This window comes from Delphinus delphis, chromosome 8 (genome assembly GCF_949987515.2).
Source record: "Delphinus delphis chromosome 8, mDelDel1.2, whole genome shotgun sequence".
NCBI classification, from domain to species: domain Eukaryota; kingdom Metazoa; phylum Chordata; class Mammalia; order Artiodactyla; family Delphinidae; genus Delphinus; species Delphinus delphis.
The window spans coordinates 13,820,044-13,845,970 of record NC_082690.1 but is presented as its reverse complement, the minus strand read 5'-3'; the positions used below and the strand labels follow the sequence as shown (position 1 = coordinate 13,845,970).

General features: G+C 48.3%; 1 protein-coding gene across 3 annotated transcripts in view; it reads left to right on the top strand.

Annotated features, from left to right (window-relative positions):
• Positions 1 to 25,927, top strand: part of GRIK4 (glutamate ionotropic receptor kainate type subunit 4) — a 312,480-nt gene that overhangs the window by 254,748 nt on the left and 31,805 nt on the right. For all 3 annotated transcript variants that reach the window (XM_060017132.1, XM_060017131.1, XM_060017134.1), the window contains exons 12-13: positions 11,640 to 11,753; positions 24,563 to 24,672. In XM_060017132.1, coding sequence (XP_059873115.1) covers positions 11,640 to 11,753; positions 24,563 to 24,672 — 224 coding nt within the window. The remainder of the gene's footprint in view (positions 1 to 11,639; positions 11,754 to 24,562; positions 24,673 to 25,927) is intronic.

Here is a 25,927-nt window from a genome sequence, read left to right as displayed (position 1 = left end):
AGGTATGTATTATAACAGTCCCATTCTCCAGATGAGGAAACTGAGGTACAGAAAGGGTAGGTCACTTGCCTAAGATTACGTGGCTGGTGAGTGGCAAGGGAGGCCATAGCATGGGCGCTCTTAGCCAAGACATTATGACACAATGAGTCAAGACTCAAGGTGAGAAAATAACATGAACTGAGCTCCCACTTGCTTTGATTCATCTATTCATTCATTTGGTTGTGCCTTCCTTTACCAAATGTTTGGTGCTTATCACGTGCCAGGCACTGTTCCAGGCTCTGGAGACCCATGTGGACCCAGCAAACAACAGGTTCCTGCCTCCTGGAGCTTGCTTTAAAGATAATAAACAAGTAGATGAATACATGAACAAGAACATTTTTGATTGTGATTATTGCTGTGAAGGAAGAAACCCAGGAAATTACACAGAGAGTGTCAGGGAGAGGGCGTCTTTGGATGGACACTCTGGGAAGGCCACTCTGAGATCCGAACAGAGTGTGCGGAAGCCAGCCTCGCCGAGGCCAGGGCAGAGTGGAGCAGGGAGGGGAAAGAGTAAATGCCAGGATTCCAAGGCGCAAAGGAACTGGTCATATTTGAGAAGCAGGGCGCGGCCCTATCACACAATGCCTGGTGGGCTGTAGTAAGGAATCACGGTCAGTAAACTGGGAGGTCTCTCTGGGTTCCTTTCCCGGGGTCCACTCACACCCAAGCGTCTGAGGAGAGCGTCAAGAGAGACCATAAGCTTAGAAGGGAAAAATTTGCATCTATGTTTTTTCTAAATTCAAACTGAAATGTAAAGTTTCCTTCGATTACAAATGTGGGCAACAAATCATAGTGGTATTAGCCATGCCTGTGACTGTTGCCAAAGGTGCCATTCGAATGTTGCTGTGAGAGCTGCCTCTGGCTCTCGTGGTCAGTGGATCACAATTATGTAATTCTGTATTGTGTAATACAGTCACGTGACACAGCAAATATAATAAACATTTTAATTTTTTTTTTTTTTTTTTTTTTTACGGTACGCGGGCCTCTCACTGTTGTGACCTCTCCCGTTGCGGAGCACAGGCTCCGGACCCGCAGGCTCAGCGGCCATGGCTCACGGGCCCAGCCGCTCTGCGGCATGTGGGATCTTCCCGGACCGGGGCACGAACCCGTGTCCCCTGCATCAGCAGGCGGACTCTCAACCACTGCGCCACCAGGGAAGCCCTAAAATATTTTTAAAGAAGGGGTTAACAGACCTCACCAGACTACTAACAGGGTCCATGGCATAAAAAAGTGTAAAAAGGCAATACAGAGAATGGCATGAGCTGCCTTAGCTTTCAAACACCCCACTGGCTACAGTTGGAAGAGGGGATTGTAAGGGGCGGGACTACCCCTGAGCTCCATCTACACAGGTTACCGGATTTAATCCTCACAACAATCATGAGAAATAGGCATGTGTTTGCCCATTTTAGAGGTAAGGAAACCGAAGCCCAGATTTCAGGTAATTTGCTCAGCTGAGAATTGCAGAGCTGGGATTCAGACATACATCTCTCTGACCCCAAAGGGCAAGAGGGTCTATGGCTAGAGATGGGAGCATGTGATAAGAGGTCAAAGGTCAGCAATATCTAGTTGGCCTCCTGACCCAGCTTGGACCCCTGTGCTGCACAACTTTACCCGTGAACGAATTGCCAACGCTTCTTTCCTCAAGCCTGGTTCTTTCCTCAAATCTGCCCACATAGGCCAATTACGCAACCCTGAGCTGAACTAACTAAATATTTCATGGGGAATTTAATTTAACTCTAAAGAAATTCATCCAGCCCTGAGAGTATGCTGTCAGCTCGAGAAATAGCACTGGGGAGCCCTTGGGCCTGCAAATAATTTTGCTGCTTCCCCAGGAATGTTGATGTTCCTCTGGGCCTGACTCCGAGCCCTGTAGGCTCAGTCCAGGGAACACGAGTAAATCCCACAGACTTGGGCTCCGATGGATCCGAAAAGGCTCTGATCAAGGCCTCCCTCTGAATAGCAAGCAGGCTGGGGAGGGAGGAAGGGTGGGGTTGACCCCTAGCCTCCCCAGTGAACAGGGCACCAGACATTTGGCAGGTGCCACGGGACCCTACAAGTTTCTCCTCGGCCTCAGCCCATGGCAGGTGGAGTGGGAAGTCCGCCTTCCTCTTGCGGCAGGAGAGCAGCTGTGCACGTTGCTGAGGCCTGTTATTAGGGAGTCTGAGGGTTCCCGCCAGTGCCAGGGGAGCCAGGAGTGAGAGCGAGCTCCCCGGCGCCTTCAGATCCCTTTGCAGCTCAGCATGGAGACCCCGGTGAATCACGGCAGATTCCCTGGGCATCTCACGAGGTGAGGGCAGGGGAGGGTGGGAGGAAGGCGCCCAGGAGGTGAATGGATCAAAAGACAGGAAGTTAGCAGATAATCTAATTTGAAATGGGCTGAGCTGCAGATGTTAATCTGCTCCACTGAGCAGCACGAAAAGCCAGGGCCTGTCCTCAGCGTCCCCGTTCTTTCCGGCGGGTAATTAACCACCCCCCATCTCCAGCACCGCTGATTGCTGCCTTAATGGCGGGGTGTGAGGCCCTTCCCCTTCTGCTTGGGCTCCCTGTGTAGCCCGAGGAGTTGCAGGGAACTGGGCCTGGGGAGGGGGCAAGGGGAGAAGGGAGCCCTCTAGTGGGGATTTAGGGCTTCAAGTCTTCCTTAGGCTGGAGGATGAGGAATTGTATCTCACAGTGGTGTCCAGACCATGACTTGAATCCGGTTATAATGACCCAGCTTCCTGACAAAATCCCTCCTACATACAGGCACATGTCCGAAATCAGCCTGATTCTGCTGTCAGCAAGGAGGGACTGGAGGGTAGGCCATGCTTGGGGTGTTGTCCCCCTGTACCCTGCACTGTTAGCTGCACTGGTTGTTAACTAGAGATTTACCGTGTGTCCACTTTGGGAACGTCCCTGTGAACAGTGCAGTGATAAGAAAGCAGACCTGAGAATCTGTACGTCTGAAGGTAGCTCTCTCCGTCTCCTAGCTGTGTGTACTTGAGCAAATTAATAACCTCTCTGGGCCTCAGTTTCTTCGTCTGTAAAATGGAGCTAAATGGCAATTTTGAAATACTATATAAGTTAAGTTTTTTGAAGACATGGTCCCTGCTTCTTATAGTCTAATGGGGAGCTAAGTTATGTGCATGAATGTCCACAGTGACAATAATAATAATAGTAAGAGCTAACATTTATTGAGAACTATTCTGCACCAGGCAGAGACTTTGCATGGTTGCTCATTTAATTCCTATGGAGGCTGCATGAGGGTGGGAACTGTTGTTGTGCCCACTTTATGAATGAAGAAACTGAGACACAGAGAAGGTAAGTCCTTTCTCAATGTCACACAGCTAATAAGTGCAGAGTTGGAGTATGAGCCCAGGCCCCCTGTTCTAATACAAGGCAATTTATGGCAAATGCCACCTGAACGGTATAAGCCATGTCTTAGCTCCTTTATTGATTGTGAGGAGGGAAGGCTTATTCCTGGGAAGATGATAGAGAAGGTTTTACAGAGGAGGTAAGCTTTGAATGGACCTTGAAGAGTAGAGTTACTGTTGGACATTCCAGGTAGAAGGAGTGGCATCATTTGAGTTCCACCTGTAGGAAAGTACAAGGTGTGTTTGAAAGTTGGCTGAACCAGACTCCCGGGGTGGGGTGGGGGGGCTTCCGGAAGAGTGCCAGGAAATGAGACTGAACTCAGAGGGATGGGCGGGCCATGAGGGCCTGACTCCCAGGCTGGGCTTTAAAGGAGTGTGGATCATGGATACTTGTTTAAGAGGGAGGACAGGTAGGGGTGGAGATCAAGATGATGGACGTGGAGCTCACCTCCTCCCACAGACACATCAAGAGGGAGGACAGGTATAGCTGTCATGGCATAAAAGTGAATTTTGTTAGAAAAAGAATATTAATAACCCCCATTTATTGTGCACCTACAACATGCCAGGCACTGTGCTTTGTACATTCTATGTATTATCTCATTTATCCTCATAACAACCCTCAGTTGGTAATTATAATCCCCATTTTACAGATGAGAAAAGTGAGCTTGGAGAGGATGTGAAACCTACTCATGGTCACACAGTACCTGGAGGGCTGGGATTTGAGCCCAGGTTGGTCTGGTGGCAGAGAAGCAGGGCAATGTAGTCACAAGACAGAGCAGGTGGAGGGAGGGAGAGCTATGTCCTTGATGTTGGCCTTATTCAGGAGGGTCAGGCAGGGGCTGGAGAGAGTGACCACCTAGGAGATTCAGCAAGATAAGAGCTGGATAGCACCCCATAGGCATTGTAGCATGGAGGTCACTGCTGACCGGCTGGAGTGACATTGGTGAAGGGATGCCATAGACACCAGATTGCCCTTAGTGCAGTGGTATAAATGGCAAGGAAGTGAGGATAAAAAGGAGGATGGTCCTTTCTTGTCTCTCTTCCATCTTTTGAATTCACTAGAGCCAATTGTATCTGTTGCAGGTTCAGGATTCAGCCTCTGAAGCCAAACAGCCCAGGTTTGAATCCTGGCTCTGCCACTTACTTGCTGTGCAAGCTTGGGCAAGTTCCTTAACCTCTCTGTGCCTCTGTTTTCTGATCTGTAAAATGAGAGTAATAATAGTAACCTACCTCATAAGGGTATTGTGAGCACTGAGTGAAGTAACACATGTAAATTGTTTAGTTGGTAAATTGACACACAGGCAGGGCTATTGGTGTTAGACGTGTTAAGATTACAAGTCTCATCCTGCTTAAAATACTTCAGGACCTTTCAATTCCTCTTCAAAGCATTGCATCTTCTGCCTGCCTCTCCAGCCTCATCATACAGCACACTCCCCAGCCCTGTGTACTCCAGACACTCTGGCCTTCTTCTAGCCCCTGGAATGCACCAAGCTCCCTCCTGCCTCAGGGCCTTTGCACGTGCTGACCCCCCCCAACCACCACCACTGGGAGTGCTCACCCCAGGCCTTCTCACTGGTAATTCCTGTTCAGGTAACTGAGTCTCATCTTGAGAAAGCTCCCATGGAGACTCTGCCAACCCCTGCCTGTTCTACCTGCTCATGGTGCCACAAATGACTCCTTTATAACATTTATTACAGCTGTAGTTTTACAGATCTTTTCTTCAACAATCTGACAACTTCCTCTCGCACCGGGCTGCAAGGTCTTGGCCATCAGGGACCATGCCTGTGTTTGCCCACCCCGTGTATCCCAGAACCTTGCACACTGCCGGGAGCAGGGCAGGTGGTCAATAAAGAGTGTTGAGGGGATGCTGAGTGTTAAAGAGGAAGGGATTGCTGGGGAGGGGGCAGTGGCTTCTGCCTACCCTGAGACTCCACACTCAAGGGCAGAGCCCAGGACACAGCGTTTACTGTGGGCCGGATGAGCTCCGTGGCCCCGTGTCACCCTCAGCCCGCAGATCCTCCGCCAGAGCCTGATGTGAGTTGTCCCTCCCCGGGAAGCCAGGTTTGGTGGGCTTGGGGGTCTTTCCTTTCGGGGTATTTATGGATAATGTCCTCGCCGCTCTCACTGCCTCAGGCCTGGCCTTGCTTGGAATTCTGTAAGCCTTTTCAATGTACAGGGGATCTCCAGAGACAATTACCTTGGAATGAAGGCTTCCAGCAATGCTCAGTACAGCCTTACTCTGTGTAGCGTTTTCTCATTCCAACTGTAGCCTCCCAAAGCTTTCCAGCATTAAGTAACACAATTACAGAGTTAAATAAATACCAGCAAAGAATGTGAGGCACTATGGGGCCTGAGCAGCAGGTGAAACAAGATCTGTGCAGATGTGACTGGCAAAAGAGTAGAAAAGCTGTTGGTGTAGAGGACGGCTGCCTCCCCGGGGGCAGGACCCTGGGCGACTGGGAGGCAGGAGGGCCGTGTAAAAAAGCCAGAGAAAAAAGATCTGGAAGCTGATCAGAGATAGCATGGTGGATCCAAGAATTCAAAGGGAGCTGGGGACGTCATTTAATCTGCCGTCCGCAGAGGAGAATCATATAACGGGGAAGAGGCTGGAGAATGACCCGATTTGGTTTCCAAGCTGCATGGCAGTTTTTCCTTGAGTTTTCTAAGCGATGGGACCGTACCAGCCCTAAGAGGGTCCTCACATGGATCTTCAGAGATGGGCAGTCACACCAGGGAAGCACAGTGCGTCAGTACAGCTGTGTGGATGTCTCAGGTCACCTAGGAAAGGCTACCAGGGGCCAAATGTCCAGAGGCCTCTGCCTACATGGAGGTAGAACAGGCCTGACTGCTCCCCAGCTATGCCTACAACTCATCATGCATTAAAATATCGTCTCCAGGGACTTCCCTGGTGGTCCAGTGGGTAATACTCTGCGCTCCCATTGCAGGGGGACCGGGATCGAGCCCTGGTCGGGGAACTAGGTCCTGTACGCATGCCGCAACTCAGACCCGGCGCAGCCAAATAAATATTTTTTTTAAAAAGATACCGTCTCCAGAGGTCCCTGTGGAGATTCTCAGCATCATCAAGTTCATCATCATCATCACTATCATTATCATCTGAACAGCAAACATTTATCAGGTACTTAACGTTGAACCAGGCCCCATGCTCAGCATTGACAAGCATCATCTCATTCACTTTCTTAGTAATTCTGGGAAATGCGTACTATTATTATCCCCACTTTACAGATGAGCAAACTGAGGCTCAGAGAGGTTACATGACGTTTGCCCAAGGTCACACAGCAAGTAAGTAAGTAACAGAGTCCAGACAGGTCTGTCCCATGCTGAAGTCCAAGTCTCAGCCACCCTCTCCACTGCCTTCATAGCCCCAGATGGGTGTGGCCGGACTCTACAGTGTGCAGAGATTATAGGGCTCTTCCATACCCATCATCTCTTCCTGACTCTCACATAATACTGATAGGCAGGCATTGCCCCATTGGATAGCCTGGTAAACTGAGTCCCAGAGAGGGTAAGTGAGTTGCTATGGGCATTTGGTCAGCAAAAGGCAGAGCCAGGTCTTCTGACCCACCCCATCCTCTCATTCACTGGGCCCCATGTAAGGGAGGGGCTCTGGGAGGATGGGGCAGGGCTGAAGCTATGGAAGTCTGCCCAGGGTGCTGGAGCACTGCTGAGGGGAAGGGAGAGAATTGGGCCCAACAGGGGGCAGCAGGTGTCTAAAAGAGGAGGAGAGGGAGACAGAGGAAAGCTTTGTTCCTTCAGGTCTTTCAGCATCTGGCACTGCGGGTAGAGGCCTTCCTGGTGGCATCTCGGGGAAGCACAGGGTGGGAGCAGCAGGCTGAGACAGGCGCAGACCTGAGCCCTGCTGTGAATTCACTGTCTTCCTCCCAACCAGGCCCCACATGCAGGAGAAGAGCAGCGGCCACCCCAAGCCTTCGGGTTCTGATGGCGAGCGTGGCAGTCGCATGACCCCTATTTAAACCCAGGAGGCGAAGAGTAGTATGTTTTGGAAGTCACCTCCAGGCTGCCTGCAGCCTGCCCTCCCCTCGGAAATGCCACTAACATCCAGGAGATAAAAGAGGGGATCTCTCAGAGGCAGAACACAAAGCTCTTCAAAGAACACTTTCGATCAAAAATGGGAAGAGGAGAGAGGTCTTTCTCTCAGAGAGAATGTATTTATAAACCTGTGTGTGTGCGCGCGCACGCACACACACACACATACACACGCACACCAGCAACCAGGAGCATCATGATGCTAATAGAACTCTTTGCATGTTCCCTTTTCCCAGTCTTCCTTCTCTGGCTCCGGGGGTCCTACCCTCTTCTGCATTCCCAGCCCCCGGGGTTACACTTCCGGATCTGCTCTCTCCAGATGGTGTTGTATCTTCCGGACCTTTCTGGCCTCCCCTGCCTTGGGTGCTACTCTTTGCCGACTAGTCTGATAAACAGTTTCCTCCTCCACCTCTCTGAGGCATTCAATTCTGGAGACCGCTATCATCTTCTTGAGCAAATAGGGGCCAGTTAAACGAAGCTCCTTCCCTCCGAGCCCTGCAAAATGAAAGCCTGGGACTTTAGGGCCGGAAAAGAGCTTGGAGAGCATCTGACTGAACTCTCATTTCAGAGTGGAGGAAACTAAGGCCTGGAGAGCGGAATAACTTGCCCAAGGTCACGGTGAGTTTGTGGCCCAGCTGTGACGAGAGCCAGGTCTTCTGACGCCCTGTCTGTGGCTCTTTCAACTGGAGAGCGCAGCCCTCCCCAACGAGTGACCAGAGATGCAGAAGGGCTGGGGTGAACTGTCATGGTGCCCGCTCTTCCCTTGGCCTGTCACGCCCACAATTGCTAGCATTTTTTTGCAGCCACGCCGCTTTGGTCATTAGTTTGTTTCTGTGGCACATGATCTCCGCATCTAAGTCTGCTTTATAGCACAACGTCTTTTTAACTAAGGAGAAAGAAAAGGCGTGCACGCCTTTTGGAATAACCTGCTCCCGCCAGGTTGTTGCTGGTACCCCAGGGTGCGTTGAAGCCAAGGTACCTGATTACTGTTCTCTACTGAGTCGATGAAAATAAAAAACAACCAGTACCTAACCTCCGCGGTTTCTCCTAGCTTCTCATCCCTCCTTCCCTGCCTCCCCCGCCCCCAGCTTACTCCTGAGCGGGGGGACAAAGGAGAGAGAGATGGGCTGCGGGGCAAGGAGGCAGCAGTTTCCACAGGAGACAGTTTTCCTGTTTGGCCCAGTTTGGGGAGCTGTCTGTTTGTGACTCGACAGAAGCACCCTGTCTGAGCCTGGGGCAGACTCTCTCCCGGGGTGTGTGGTCCTGCTCCTATCCAGGAAAGCGCCCTCCTGGGACGCTGTCCATTTCCATCTTTCTCTCCATATGGAATTGTTTCACCATAATGTCATCGCTGGCCAACTTTTATAAACTTGTGAAATGATTTCCAAATTGCGATCCAAAGTTTGCCCTTTTGGGAAGAAGCCTGTGGCGGGGGGTTTCGGGGGAAGAAATTTGAGGATAGAGTTGTTGATTTGGGTTACTTGGTTTGGATAGATCTATTTTTTTTTTTAATAACCAGAGAAAGGACGGGATGCTGTGGTTACCTCTTGCCGGTCTTATCAGTTTGCATTTTTCTACCCTTTTCTTCAGTTCATTCACTCCAGCCCATTTAACTCTTGTCTCCTCCTCCCAAGGTCCTTGCGGGGCTTGGCTGCACACAGGGGACCAGCACTGCACCTGCTGCGCCTTTGTGGTTGATTTCTGTTGCTTTACACGTGTGCTCGCGAGAGGACCTCAGGTCGGGGCCACCATCGTTGAGGGAGGGGCTGAGGTTCTGAAAGGCCCAAACAACTCTCTGAAGGGTCCCCCAAATGAAGGCACTAACAATCTTCTAATCAAACTTCACTCTCTCCTCCAGGGTTGATTCACTTGACAGCAGTCATCAACACTCTCTCAGAGAAATACAGAATGAACCCAATGAGTCATTCACATTTTTCATTTTTTATTAAAAATCTCTTACATCTGCACTCTAGTCTCTTTTAAGCCTGGCCTCACTTTATAAGGCCCTAAGTTGTTAACCGATGCCGGATCGTGTGACTCCTTTAGCATGAATTGGGGTGGAGGATTGGGGCTGAGATGAGAAGAAACTGATCTTTGCCAATGGTTGTATTCTTCTTGTTCACAACTTATAAATCCCCTGTGCATAAAATGAGGGTGGCATGTCTCTCTCCTTACTTCCTTTGCAATGATTTAGGAAGAATCGTGCATGTGTGTATATGTGCCTGTGTGCCTGTGTGTGTGTGTGTGTGTGTGTGTGTGTGTGTGTACTTATTCAGAACTGATTGGCCTGTTTGTAGGTTGTTGGATACCTCACTTTCCCTCATTTCTTTCTCCATCTTTTATATCAACTGATCCACCAGAATTAGGAGTTAAGGAAGCTGAAATGTAAACCTCAATGGAGACCAGTCTGAGATACATGTCTAGGTTATAAAACATCATTCTTTTTTTTGTTTGTTTTTGTTTTTTTTAAAACATCATTCTTAAATATCAATATAAGTCAGAATCACCTGGGCAACTGGTCACAAATGCAGATTCCCGGGCCCCACGACCAGAGTCTGATCCATGGGGTCTGGGATGAGACTCAGGAATTCACATTTTAATAAGCCCTTTATTCTTTAATATTCTTATTCTTTAATAAGAATAAGGTGATTCTGATGCTGGTGGTCCTAGACCACATTCTGAGAATCACTTGCAGAGAATTGCTGGGAAGGATTCTGGCACTGTCTCAACCCCACATCCTTGGTTTACAGATGAGATTAAGGAAGCCAAGAGAAGTGAAATGACTAGCCTACGCTAGTTAGCTAGTTACTGCAGAGTATGGCCAGAACTGAACGCCAGCTCTGGGCCTTTCCCGCCGCTCCATGTATAGGGGAGCAGGCCAATAGGTAGTAAGCTTGCTTTGCAACAGGGTGGATTGAAATTAAACACAAGGAAGAACTTCCTGACAGAGAGGTGTACTGAGGAAGCTGACAGCCTCTCCTTTCCCAGGAGACCTTAATTCAGGCCAGACTTCCATCAGGTGTGGGCACTTGAGGTACACGGCAGGGGCAAAGAGAAAAGAAGGAAACACCTGGTGATTTTGCATGAAAGGGACCAGAGACCCTTCGTTGAGTTCTGCTGTGGCACCTGGATTTTTTTTTTTTTTTTTTTTTTTTTTTTTTTGCGTACTCGGGCCTCTCACTGCTGTGGCCTCTCCCGTTGTGGAGCACAGGCTCCGGGCGCGCAGGCTCAGTGGCCATGGCTCACGGGCCCAGCCGCTCAGTGCACGTGGGATCTTCCCGGATCGGGGCACAAACCCGTGTCCCCTGCATCGGCAGGTGGACTCCTAACTGCTGCGCCACCAGGGAAGCCCCTGACCTCAATGTGTTCTTTTATTTTTTTATTTTTTATTTTTTTGTGGTACGCGGGCCTCTCACTGTTGTGGCCTCTCCCGTTGCGGAGCACAGGCTCCGGACGCGCAGGCTCAGCGGCCATGGCTCATGGGCCCAGCCGCTCCGCGGCATGTGGGATCTTCCCAGACAGGGGCACGAACCCGTGTACCCTGCATCGGCAGGCGGACTGCGCCACCAGGGAAGCCCTGTGGCACCTGGATTTTAACCTTGACTGAAACATAAGGCCAGTGGTCCAGGAAGCCTGAGGTGAGGTCCTACCGCTGACAAGGACAAGGTTTGTGATGTTGGGCCCCTTGCTCAATTTCTTGGCCTTTATTTCCTGGGGTTGCATTAGATTGCCTCTAATTTCCAGGGGGCCATCATTTTTATCTTTCATTGTAACTCCCTCATCAAAGTGCACACAGCAGAGGGACTCAGTGAAGTTTCGTTGTTCAACAAGTTAATCAGCTGAATAAAAAACGACTCAATATTGAGTATCCAGAAGTTGTATCTGCCAGTTCTCCCTCGCCTAGGGCATTTTGAGTCTGTCTGAACCGTCAGTAGTGATCCCCCCTTTTAATACTAATTTATATATTTAAAGGGGTCTAACCTCAAATGAACATGAGTTACAGCTTCAATATCCGTGTCTTTTCATGAGTGATCGTTCAGACCTCTGGCTACTTAGGGTCAGTCCCCAAGCAGAGAAGCCAGACCAGAGAAACATCTCCCCATTAGTGACGACCTCTGATCACAAGTCCCTGTGCCCCCATCTCCTGTGGCCACCCCTCTGATGATCTCTGTCTGTTCCTTTCAGAAAGCAGATCTGGCCGTGGCGGGCCTCACCATTACGGCTGAACGGGAGAAGGTGATTGATTTCTCAAAGCCATTCATGACTCTGGGAATTAGCATTCTTTACCGAGTTCATATGGTAAGAGATTTATTTTATAAGCATTTATGGCATTAAAGTTGTTTGCATGCAAACACTGAGTTATATGATAATAATGAATGACTCACAGAAATATTTAGATTTCAAGACTTAAATGCACATGTGCTGGGCTATGTTTTCCCCCATCAGCTGAAAAGGACTTGCAAACAGGAGGAATGGAAGAGTCACACTTGAGGGCTTTCCAGTAAAAACTGCTTCTGCCGCACTGAATAGGGAAGGCCGAGAATGATCATTCAACCCTTGGTTCGTAGTGTGTTGGTCATCGGCCCCATGAGTCACTCTGCTTCCTCCTAGTGGGTGGGTCCCCAGCCCAGATAAGTCACCCCGGACTTCCCAAGGCCTTCAGCAACTTTCAGGCCCACCTCTGTTCACTTTGCGCATTGCATCTGGTGAGGCAATGCAGACTCCCTCTCTTGATTATCTGTACTGGGGAATAAAGAGCGGATAATGTGATGTCACTTATACCTGGCCTGTCCCCTCTTCTGCATTCCTTACAAAAAAAGACTTCTCTGGTTAGGTGGCTAGAGTCAGTATAAAAATGAGTTTGAGAAAGCTCCCCCATGGGCACCAGAGGATGGACGTGATGTCAAAGTTACTGGCTGGTGGGGGGAGAGTATACCCTCATCCAAACTGGCTCTAAGTGCACAGCTACTATGTGGATTTCCCCAATGGTCCAGTCACTTTAGGCGTCCAAGGTCATGCCAACATGGTGTATTGCAGCACCTGGCACCACAAGGCTGCCCAGCAGGGAGGGACCCAAGAGCTCACCCCACATGCCTGCTGAGGAAGTGACCCTCCAGCTTCTGATCTCAGCCTTGGAGAAAGGGGATTATCCGTGTCTGCAGCCTCAGTCTGCCAGCTGCCACGGCATCAGGAGCTGTGGCCCGTTTCTGCAGGAGGAAGGTCTTGTAGAGCCCACTCAGGCAGCTCCGAAGAGCCCGGTTCTGGGCTGGACCTCAGCGTCCATCATGACCCCTGCCCAACTTGGAAAAAGAGGCCAAATCATCTGAAAGAAGAGACAGCCTCAAAATCCCAAGCTCTCCAGGCTAAGACAGAAAGAAATGGGAGGTTTTGGTCACAGTCAATGCTGTGACGGGCGTGTCTGTCTTGTGAGTGAAGGGGGATTTTGATCCCTCCTCCTCTCCTTTCCACGAGGATAACTCCCATTCACTGAGTGCCTCTTATGTGCCAGATGCTCTTCAGGCCCCTGTGATGTGGGCTGTTGTTATGGATTGAATTGTGTCCCCTCCAAAGCTGTGTTGAAGCGTTAACCCCCCCAGCCCTGTGAATGTGACCTTACTTGGAAACAGCGTCCTTGCAGATAGAATCAAGTTAAGATGAGGTCATACTGGAATGGGGCAGGGCTGATCCAGTGACTGATGTCATTATAAAAAATGGGAAATTTGGCCATAGGCCTACAGGGGAGAAGACCTTGTGAATTTGGAGGCAGACTGGAGTCATGCATATACAAGCCAAGAGACGCCACGGATTGCCAGCTGCCACCAGAAGCTCGAAGAAGACGAAGGAGACCCTCCTGTAAAGCCTTCAGAGACAGCATGGTCCTTGACACCTTGATTTGGAACTTCTAGGCTCTGGAGCTGTGAGACAATACATTTCCGTTGTGTTAGGCCCCCCAGTCGGTGGTACCTTGTATGGCAGTCCTAGTGAATGAATACCGTCGACTTGTTCTTATTTTAGAAATGAGAAAACAGTGGCAATCAGTTCTAAAAACGTGGCCAAGCCCATGCACCACTTAATGTAAGAGCAGAGTTCAAACCCAGGATGGTGTGGTGAGAGCCTGTGCTCTCTCTGTGACACCAGGCTGCCACCTGCCTTGTGTGACCTGTGCATAACTTGTAAGTGAGGCTCTCTGTGCCCCTGTTCTCAGTTGGTCCTCAGGGCCGTTCTTTGAGGAAAGAAGGAAGATGTTATAATTCCCATCTTACACATGAGGAGACCAAGGTCACTTCTGGAGCTGGGCCTGGAATCCAGGTCTCCTGACTCTTGGGACAACGTTCTTGTCATCATTACATCTATTGGTACCCCCGAGGCAGCTTTCCAGCCAGTGCTGTTTCTTGAGCCTGCCCCACTGTGCCCCCCCACCCAACTGAGCCTTGAAGAGGATCCAAAAGAAATGGAGACACACAGCCTTTCTGCTGTGGCCAGACCACATGGCAAGGCTCTGGCCTTGATTTCTTGATTAAGGCCAAGGGCACTAGAGCTCCACTCGTGACCCGATGGCAAAGAGGATCCACATGGGTGAAGACGCGTCATCCCAAGTGTTTCCACCCCCTGGGAACATCTGTTGCTAGGCTACCGTCACCACCCAGGACACGATTGTCCTGAATATCAACTCTGGCCAGAACCAAACTCCAGTTCTCCGATCCTCTGGACAATCTTAATTGCATCATTGGCCAGATGTTTCCTACCACGTGCAAACCTATAACTGTATGAGCTCCCCTGCATTAGTTCTGGGATGTGAAGTTTTATGTGCCAGCTCAGCGAGGCTCTAATGCCCAGATGTTTGGTCAACCCCTAGTCTAGATGATACTGTGAGGGTATTTTGCAGATGCAATTAGCATCTACAATCAGCTGATGTTAAGGAAAGGAGATGACCCTTGATAATATGGGTGGTCCTCATCCAATCAGTTAAAAGACCTTGAGAACGAAAATGGGTTTCCCAAAACAAAAGGGATTCTGTATCAAGACTATCACATAGAAATCTTGTCTGAGTTTCCTGCCCTACAGATTTGGGACCTACCAGCTCCTACAATCACATGAGCCAATTCCTTGAAATAACTCTCTTTCACACACACACACACACACACACACACACACACACGCACACACGCATGCACGCACACAGACCCCCTCCTGGTTCTCTCTGTCTCTCTGGAGAACCTAACCCACACAGGTCCCCTCTCAGGTCAGCATTCCTCCCCTCTCCCCACCTCCTTACTGACACACTAGTGTGCCACACAGCTGCTCAGATCTGATTTCTAACGGGGCCAAGCTGAGTAAAAATTGAGTGCTGGCGTCAACAGCTCACACTAAGCAGAACTGACAGTTTATGCGTTTATTCAACAAATATTTATTGAGTGCATTCTGTGTATGAGGCAGAATGCTTAGAAAGTACCAAAGAGTGAGCTGGGGAGAGAACGATCCTGATTCGATTAAATCAGGGGAGCTCCAATGAGAACAAGTCTGAGATGAACTTCACAGAATCTGAAAGAAAAGAAGCATCAGCAGGAACAGCTAATACCAAAGGATAGCCCGGCAGAGTTCACCATGAGCGCCAAAATCTAAAACTGCACAGAGAAGCTCTCTCTGATACAATAGCGTTAAGTTGATGAAATTGAATGCTGGGTGTTTATTATTTTGTGATTTTTTTTCCGATTGATAGTTCTCTGTGAGCAAAAATATGGTTCATTTAATTTCATTTATAATCTATAATGACCTAGAATCTCTTAGCTCTATGTCTGAGGTCACCTGAGTAGGAGTGATTGTTACTGAAAAGTGAGCGTCTGGTGATAATCAAACCTGTGTGCAAAAGTAAAAATAATTAACACAAGGTATAAATGACGAGTTAGAAATTCTTCAAAACCTTCCAAGATAACAAGTGGTGGCAGGTATGTCTCTGAAGCCTGAAGATAACCAGAAATAATTTGTGAATTTCCAGCAATCTCAGATTACCTAGGTTCTTTCATGAATGTGGATCGTCATAAGTTGATTATGGGATATTTCCCTTCCTCCCAACCTTGGGGCATAATCTGTTTTTGCCCAGGCATCTCCAGGGCCAAAATCAGAAGAATGTTTTGCTCTTATGACCTCTACTCCCTGCCACTCAGAGGCTGACTAAGGATCCTGGCTTTGGCATTTGTTACTGTAGATCCCTCTCGCTTATTAAAACTCTCTCTGTTCCTAGCATCCAAGTCACCATTTTCTCCCACTGTTCCTCCTGCCTCTCTGATTATTGCTTCTTCCACCATTTCTGTTGCTTCCTCTCTCTCTCTCTCTCTCTCTCTCTCTCTGTCTCTGTTTGCCTCTTAAATGTCCGTGGCCCTTTTCTATTCTCACTCTCCCAATTCTCTGCCTAGATAATCTCACCCTTTCCCAAGTCTATAAATCTAACCCTGACTGCTCCCCTAAATTCCAGAAGCATATTTTAAACACATTACTAAGGCGTCCCCACCTGGATATCTCAGAGGCACCTCAAAAACAGTGACACGAACTTCATTCGGTATATTCCTCCCTCCCCTCCTCTGCCCCATCTCAGGTAACACCATCTCTATCCAGCCACCTGAGCTGTCCATCGCTTCTCTTTCCTCACATGGTCAGTTGGTCCGCTCACGTCCTAAATAGTCCTCAGATATACTCTCCTCATCTCTAACCTCAACTGCTGCCATCCCAGTGGCCTGTATCCTCCTTGAAGGCAGGTGTTTCTTATCCATTACTGTATCCCCATCAAAGGGCCACTGTTATTGTAAGCATTCACCAGGAAGCAGTAGAGTGAAAATCATGAACTCTGGAGCCAGACTGCCTGGTTTATTCCCAGATCTGACACTCACTGGCTGCAGGGCACCTGTGTCTCAGCTTATTCATCTGTAAAAATGGGTTGCCATGCACATTTAATGAGGATAGATATGTAATGCACTTATAACAGCGCCTGACATGTGCACAATAAAGTGTTAGTTATTACACTTTTTATTGAAGTATAGTCGGTTCATAATGTTTCAGGTGTACAGCGAAGTGATTCAATTATATATGTAATTGAATATAGTTGAGATGTTGAATATAGTTCCTTGTGCTCTACAGTAGGTCCTTGTTATTTATCTATTTTTATATAGTAGTGTGTATCTATTAATCCCAAATTCCCAATGTATCCCTTCCCCCAGCTATTACATTTCATAAATGTATGTGAACTTCTCCCCACTACCATCTATCCTCAATCCATCCTGCAGCCTGAGAGTTGTTTTATTTTATTTATTTATTTATATATTTTTCACAAATGTCATCATATCAGCTTCCAACTTAAAATCATTCACCGGCTGCACATCACTTACGAGAAAAAGTCCAGCCTTCTTAGCGTGGAGAATAAAAGCCGGTCTCTCCTGTTCCACTTCCATCTCTTTGCTGCAGGCACCTTCATCCTGTACTGCTTACTCCTTTTCCCACCATGTCAACCTCTTCCTGTCTTCTTATCTAGATTCATACTCATCTTCTTGTCCCTCAACTGTCTAACAAGGTCTTCCCTAGCCTTTAATACCCAGCTCAAATGGCACTTGTCAAATGTGACTCCCCTAGATGGGGCTGATTGCTTCTTTCTCTGAGCTGCTGCCCTCTGCCTGGACCTCTATAACAACATTTATATGCTGTGTTTTGTTACTCTTTGTTTATCTCTCTCTCCCTGAGTAGATCCTAGTGGGAGATACACTGGGGAGAAAGTACCCTTTTGCCAGACCATACATTTTTTAAAATTGAAGTATAGTTGATTTACAATGTTGTGTTAGTTTCTGGTATACAGCAAAGTGATTCCGTTATGCATATGTACCTATATATTCTTTTTCATATTCTTTTCCATTATGGTTTATTACAGGATACTGAATATAGTTCCCTGTGCTATACAATAGGACTTTGTTGTTGATCGATTCTATATATAATAGTTTGCATCTGCTAATCCCAAACTCCCAATCCAACCCTCCCCCGCCCCCCCCGCCCCCCTCCCCTTGGCAACCAGAAGTCTGTTCTCTATGTCTGTGAGTCTGTTTCTGTTTTGTCCATAAGTCGATTTGTGTCACATTTTAGATTCCACATATAAGTGATATTGTATGGTATTAGACCATAAATGTTTATGATATGATTTTTGGTATGGAAAATATCTCATGCTAAACATGTAATATTTACTTCATAAGTACAGAGGGAAGAAAGGAAGGGGGAGGGAGGGAGGGACCTGTGATTCTGCAGGCAGTGACCACCACTTCCCATGGTGGCTCACTGTCGAGCAGCACTGACCCCCAGGAGCCTGGCTTCTGCCAGGAGGCCCAGTATTCCAGGCAGTAGGATGAGTGACCCAAATAGATTTCTTTTTACTTTCTGGCCTTTACCCTATTGGCCTTGAGAACAAAAAGTGAGGGGAGGCAGATGTTGGGGCAGCTCAGACCCATCCTGTGCTCAGGCCTGGTCGTGGCGGCCACCTGAACCCATTGCTCCCTCCCTCCCTGATGCCTCCACATACCACAGACAGCATAGCACCGACCTGAGAAGGCATGGGAACCCCTGGCTGGGGCCAGATGAGCTTCCAGGCCATACATGGAGGATTCAGCCTTTAGAATCTGAGGTGTCCCCTGGTACTGCAAAGATAGGAGTCAAACGACTGGACATTGGAAGTTCAAGACTCTCTTGATTTCCTTGGCATATTAGCTCATTTCTTCTTATTGAGAAGTTCAGTATTTAGCATAGCAGTGTAACCCCAAGGGCATTTTGCAGTTCAGGGTTTTATCGAATTGATGCATTTTGCAGTCCAGAGTTCTATAGAATTGATGCATACTGTAAGCTCCCAAATATCTGTGAATGGAAGAGGAAAGATCATAGAAAAACAAAACCATTCACATTTGATGTTAGAGTGTATCATGTAGTTTTCTCTCTGTCTTTTTTCTGCAGCAGCGATTTCCCTAATGATGTTTTGCTCAGATTAATATTAAAGTAAGTTTGTATGCCTCAAGCACACACTGACTGCTGAAGCAAAGCCTCATCAGAGCGTGCCAGAAACCAACCTGGGATTTGACATTGGCGCATATAGCCCCAAATGGATAATCAAGTTTAAACAATTCAGTGTCAGTATATTCAAGGAGGTTGGGTGTATGTCCAGTATATTTGTATGTTGACTAACACCTCTTTATTCATGAAGCACTTTCACATACAGTCTCTGGTTTAGTACAGCCATCCCCCGAGGCAGGCAGTAGGATTCCCATTTTGCACAGAAGGATTCTGAGGCCAGTCGTGGCTAGTGGTGCAGTGAAAGAGGAAAGAGAGTGCAATGGTGGGGTGGCATGGAACCCAGGTTTTCGATCTCCAAGTCCATACATTTCCAATTATCTATCTTTATGGTACAGTAGGTATATTTCTCTGTGTCAAGGTCATGTGTTAGGTGATCTTTCAAGATCCCTTCTAATCAGAGGATACTATCTATGATCCCATATAGTGTCCTAAGCCAGCCAGAACATCTAAGGCTCCCTTGAAAATGTGAGTTTACTATTTTCCCCTCCAACGTCCTGCTCCACCTTTGAATAGCAAATGTGAAAGTGTCACACTCTGTTCTTTTTCTCTTCTTAACTCTTGGCTAGAGTCTTATCTCTAAACGAAAGCAAAAGAAAAAGAAAAAAGAAAAAAAACGGAAAGAAAAGAAAAAAACAAAGCAGACAGTGATTAAAAAGTGAGCAAGAAATAAATGTCAACATTAAATGAATGCCTGGTGTTTTTGCTGGATGTATCAGTTGTTTTTCAAGAAGGTCTGTTTCATCTCAGAAAGACTGTCTAGGAAAATGGAGAACAAAGCTAAGTAAACCAGTGAATCATTTCTAATACTGCTTAATACTCTGTTATAAGAAAACAGAAAATGAATAAAGTTCTGTTCCTTAAAGCTAAGTAACATGATAGCCCATATAATGGAAATACGGTTCCCTGAATGTATAATCATGTTAATATTGGTTATTTATTGAGTTCTCCTCTCTCAAGAAGTTCAAGGATTTTATCAACATTACTTTAGTAGTTCTCACATCGTCCCCTTCATGTTGATTGTGGTGTCCCACTTTCTGGAAGAAGAAAACAGCACCAGAGAAGCTGAGTGGCTCACCTAGGATCACTCAGCAAGGCAAGGTCAGGGCCAGGTTTAGAACTTAGGTCTTCTCCTGCCAGATTTCCAATCAGCAAAGTGAAAATAGATATGCCAGCATCTGGGTTATATAGGCAACAAACCCATCTGGGTATTTTAAGTGAAGAGGAATTAATTGCTTACTTCTTTTTTACTCTTAGAGTCGGATGAGAGAAGTGCGCGCTAAACCAAAGTATCATCAAGACAGTCCACTGCAGACACACTGAGGGGGGTTATCCATGGGCTCCTGGCACTTCCTTTAGCCCTAAAGAGTATTTTATTGGCCATTGATGACAAGTAGGAGTGGAAAGAAACCTCTCTATGAATGGCCATTTAGTTCTAAAGCCTGGCAAAACTACATGAGGGACAGGATGCGCTTTTGTCATTGGCTGTGCTGGAGAAGGAACGGATTCAGGGAAGGAAGAGAGTTGCTATCACTGGCTTGTGTGTAGGAAATGGGGATGAGGGTACACAGCCCTTACATAGACACAGGAGAACCTGCTGCACATCTGAGCCACTCTGTCTTGACTTTTTGGGGAAGGCTGAGGTGGAACTGAGTTCCAAAGATTGCAATCACCAGCTTCTAAGGGCCAGCCTTCCAGAAGAGAGCCTGGTATTACCCTAATCGCTTCCCTGAAGAGCCCTGGGGGAACCCTCATGATTTATGTATTATTACCCATGGAAACTCTAGGATTTATGGAAAGCGACTGTGACCAGACGGCATTCTCCCTACAAGCATCTTTAGCATGTGCTCCTATAGGACAGAAAATAGTATTTCTTGTCCACTGAGGGAGAATCAATATAAAAGGAAGTTCCCTCTTTTGTCATATACCATCTCCCTGCACCCCCTTCACTCGTGGCTACCATTAGACAGAGGGGGAGCAAACACTTCTATAGCACTTACTGTGTGTTAAAACAACCCCTGAGGTAGGTTTTATTACTACCCCCATGTTACAAAAGAGGAAATGGAGACCCAGAGAGGTGAAGTAACTTGCACAGGGACACATAATTGTACGTGGCACAGCCAGGATTCAATCCTGGACAGGCTGACTCCAGAGTCTGTGTTTTAATTCACTACCTGCCCTGCATTACCTGGCTCCGGTGTCCTTATGCATTTGGCTCCAGACTCTGGGAAAGCAATTACTTCCTTACTATAATGTCATTTCTTCTAGTACATAGAGAAGGAAGTATCAGTGAGTTCACAGATTTTCTTTATGGATAAGAGGAATATTCGACAGGCAAGGGGAGATTAGTACCACTTCATAGCTCCATGGACAGCTCCACTGCTAATATTCAAAGGGCCTCACCATGCAGGGGTTGTGATCATTGGGTGACCAGCCCGGTCTCTTTCACCATCAGACGGCATCAGTGATGCTGGCTCTGATGTGGTCAGTCTGAAGCATCATTGTCTCTGAGGTGGACAGTACACAAGTCAAGGAACCAGTTTTCATTTTGGTGCCACCCCATCTGCAGGACTTGATCTGTCATAGACATTTGGGGCATAGACTATATATAACCAGTTATCTACCTTCAAAGTGGTTGTATTCGCCAGAAGGAACCAGCCCAACCTGTAGTCAACAGAGACACGTATAAATCAATACAAATGCCTGTAAATGCAACAGAGTCATCATAAATGATGATGGGTATAAATAAATGATGTTTAGAGTACTTTAAGGGAGTGAGATTGAGTAGGTTGGGATTCTGTTGGTATTGGGAAGAAGGCATGGGATTAATGAAGGAGTTTATTGGAGCAAATTGCAAAGATAAAAAGGAGAGGGAGACGTGGTTCAGCTGCCATTTGAAAGAAGGAGAGCATGGCATCCCTAAGGCAGAGTTGGCGAATGAGCACCAGAGAAATTGAAGCCATCACCAGTGATTTGAGCAAGGCGCTTAATCTCCGTGGGTCGCAGTTCTTCCATCTGTCAATATGGAGAACTGGGTACTGAAATCAAGAGAACATAGTGAAGCATTTTGAGTTCTTCAGAAGAAGAGCAGCACCGTCATATATCCTTTGGGTTAAGGAAAATCTATTACTAGGAAGAAATGCCTGTGGCATGTGACACCTGATTTGCCCCAAGCACCAGTACTCAGATGTCTTTGGGGAAGGAAGCAATCAAAAGCATCTGCATAGGAAAAAAAAAAAAAGGTAGGCGGTCAGAGCCTTACAAGTAACATACTTCTCTTTGGCATCAGAAAAACAGCTTGGGCTCAGCCCAAGCCTAGGCTGTGCGAGCTCAGACCCAAATCTCAAATGACTGCCCATTCCTTGCTCTTCTGGTTGGCGTCAGTCAATCACAAGTGGAATCAGATGTTGCCTTGCCAACGTGACTGATATGTTTCCAATGGAGCTCTGTTTATGTCTTGATCCTTGTTTGTGTGATGTTCTATGTTTTATAACTTGAGTCTCCAGGAATTTTTCCCATGGCTGTGCATCATTTCTTATCACCCATAACCAAATATGGCAGCTTTAAATAGTGCTGTCATTTTCCTCAATTTCACTTGTTGTGATATAATCAGGTATAGATTTCTGACATTGAGCATCTAATGGGGTTTCAGATTCAGAAAGCTACAATGAAAGATTTTTTTCTCTTGGATATCTCTCAACTGGGAGACACAGAGTGAAATAGTCATGAGCGACAGGCGTAGAATTCATGTCCGTTTGCCCAGAGAAGCTCTGGGGGATAGAAGGACCCCAGGAGTGGCCCATGCTAGTGATTTCTGCTGCAGAAGGTGTATATGCATCATGAGGGCCTTCTTCCCCCTTCTGGACTCACTCTGTGTCTTCCTTTGTCTGCCACTGGCTCTTAGGATGAAGACAAAGACATGGTTAGCCCGTGATGGACACAAGAATGACTAACTCGGGACTCTCATTCTGCTGCTCTTGAGTCCTTCTTGCTGTTAGAGAATTTACATAGTGATAGGACGAGACATACTTAAAGGGCCCATTCCCCATTTCTCTCCTGTTCCCTTGCTCACTGGGCTTTGTCCCTCAAGTTGTTTTATTTTCCCAGTCAATCGCCTGAGTGTTCTGTGCAGCTCAAGCATGAATGCACATGAGGCAGAGTACTTGCAATTGGTATCAAAGGGCAGTTCCCTGGTCTCAGCCTTATTGGGAGAGAAAACCAGTTTCAGACAGACCACCCAAGGGGTCACTGTCACACTGATGAAGGGCCCAAGAACAGGTGCCCCACTGGCAGAGGATAAGCTTTGACTTCTTCACTCTGTACCCTCCGGACTGTGTCCCCAAATGGGAGTGTAAAAACTGTACTCCCAAGTGCTTTGGGAATTTGCCTACTGGCTTTCTGGGAAGGGATGGAAAGCCCACCAGAAGAGAAGTCGAAAATCACCCACGACTGGAGCCGTTCGAATACAAGGGGACCATGCAGCGTTGTCTCCCCCGCTCCTTAGATGCTGCACTGGGACAGCTATTGTTACCTAGAGTTTCTCAGCATGGGCTCCATGGTCTGGCTGTCCTTGGATAACGAAAGCCCAGAAAGCTGGTTGAGATCAGTACTGGCATAGGCAGCTGCCCTTTGTGTTTCTGGGGACCCCAGTGTAAAAGTGACATATACCTTGTTAGTGACAGTAGGCTGTGCCGTGACTCATATGCACTTGAGCTCGAAAGTTTACATGTTTGTAGAACCCCTGAGCTTAATACTGATTTTCTGCCCTATCCATGGACTTCCTAGATTCCTGGAATCATAAAATCATATCATTTTCAATTTAGAATGGTCTTTAGGGAGCATCTAGTCCAGCGGTTTCATAGTAAATGGAAGAAGTAAGCCTGATGCAAGACCAAGGCAGCCGTGGGGAGCTGCAGAGAGGGGCCCTGTCTTGACTGGGCAGCCGCCACTCAGCTCCAGCTGGTTGAGAATTAGGCCTAGTGTTGCCAGATCGCCCATTTTTTAAGCCAGAAATCTGGATTTTTATGTGAAATCTCCCAATCATTTAATGTTGGCAATTAATCAAAATGGGTAAGCACTGCAGGTAAACAAACAAGTTGTCTGTGGGCTGCAGGTCACCAGGGTGTCACCTTTGATCTAGTCCAGCTCCAACGGAGGCTGAAGGGGGGTGTGCACTTGCCGGAGACCACACAGCTGAAGACTGGGACCAGGTTCTGGAACTCCTTCTCATTCTGTCTCACTTTCCTACAGAAAATGCCCTGGAGCTTGGTCCTCAGCTCTCTGTTCCTGGCTCCATCCTTTGGCTCCCATGACTCTAGTCAAGCATGTCCCTGTGCTGGAGACAAACATTTTCCCCACAGCATCATGGTACAAGCCCTGGGCTTTGTGTCAGGAAGCGTGCATTTGAGTCCCAGCTCTTCCACTGATTAGCCCTATAACCTTGGACACATCTCTCGAGTGCCCTGGGCTTTGATTTCTTCCCTAATACAATGAAAATAAGAATCTGGGCCTCACAGCACCGGTTTGAGAAGGTCTCACTATGCGTGAGATCACACTGCAAACAAATAAACCAAAGATGCCTGTCCTATTAGCATCCTCACGAGAAAGAGGTGAGTGTCTGAGTGGGGGGTAGCGTTCCATCCACCACCGCAGACATCAACAGTTCAAAAGTGCTTCAGAGCCCAAACACACTGCCCCTGGAGGATGTGGGGACAGCACATAAGGGGCACTGAGGGCTGTTCTGCTTGCCCAGCACAGAGCCTCCCTCATCCTAGGAAGTAACGAGGCCCCCGGCTGTTCTTTTGTTTCATCTTCTGAGATCAGGGCTGGGTAAGTGTTTCAGAGCAGCCCCCTCTACACCTTCAGCCCTGTGTCATTTAAACCAATCACCCATAACCCGAGGCAACGCAATCTGGGGCCAGACCCAGGTCACCATCCCCTCTGCCCTGCCCTGCCCTTCCCAAGGGTCATGCTGACTGAATGTAGACGGTGAATCTTGTTTTTATTTCCATTTCCAGGGCCGCAGACCCGGCTATTTCTCCTTCCTGGACCCTTTTTCTCCTGGCGTCTGGCTCTTCATGCTTCTAGCCTATCTGGCCGTCAGCTGTGTCCTCTTCCTAGTGGCTCGGTACTCTCCTCTCCCCTTCCCTGTCCTCACACCGCCACCTCGTGTCCACCTCTGGGAACTGCATGGGAGGGGGTGGGGAGCCGCAGAACGGTGGGTTGAGAAGCCCTTGGTGCCAAACCAGAGGGACAGGAGAGGGACTCAGGACCTGAACCACTCTGCCCAGCTGTTGACCTGGCACTGCCCATCCATCCGTCTTTGCCCACATCCCCTACTATGCGCAGAGAAGACAGGCGAGCTTGTCCGCATTTGCTTCTGCGCCCCTGCCTCTTGCCCCTCTCGTTCCCCAGTCTCCAGCCCGCCTGCTTGTGTAGGAGCTTTGGGAGAGAGAGGAGGGGGGGAAGGTGGCAGGAAGATCACTCCGATTAAGTTCCGAGCCTTTGGCAGCCCTGGCATCCGTCCTTGCCAGGATCTGCTACAAAGTGCTGAATGACAAGAAGCAGAGCCTGCGAATCTGGAGTGGGGGACTGGAGGCCTCCTCTGCAGAGGGCCTGGCCCTTCCCCAGCCCGAGTCTGTCTGTGAAAGCACAGCTGCCTTGTTGAATGGGGACTGTGGAGGGCGGCTGGCAGCGGGGGGGCAGGACAGAGAGAAGCATTGGCAAGCAGTGCTGAGTTGAGACACATGGTCCAGGTCAGGGGTTGGGGAGAGAAGCAGCGCCCCCGCCCCCGTCCCCGGAAACCAGAGACTGTCCCTGGGCCTACAGAAGAAGCCGAGGGGCATCCCAGCAAGAGGCACAGAGAGGGTTGTTTCTCTCTGAGGCTCGGTTGGACCAGCCTGGGCTTCAGGAGAGCCAGCTGACCCTCCAGAAGCAGAACAAGCTCTTGTGGCTCAGGGTCGTTCACTCAGATCCCCGATTCCCACCCAGCGCTCAGCTCACCACCCTGGAGGAGCTTCTAAAGGGCTGACAGTGGCTCTGGTCCAGCGGTCTCCTTTGCCTCGGGGCCACAGAAGCAGGGCCCGATGACTCTGTAGTGAACATTCCACCTCTGTGGGGTAGGGTCTTCCCCAAGAGCATGTCTATTCAGTGCTTGAGGGGAGACTGTGCTCCCTCCGGTTAGAAGATGGAGCCCCAAGGAACTGCGGGGTTCCAAACTCCGGGGCAGTTCCCAGCCTGCCCGAGAGGCATTGAAATCACTCAGTCTGAGCCTCTTCCAGTGGAGATCAAAGCCAAGTTCAGGATGTCCTCCCTGGCCCATGAGATCCAACCAAACAGGGAAAGGCCTTGCTTACAACCTGGTCGTCTTCAAAGGCTGCTGA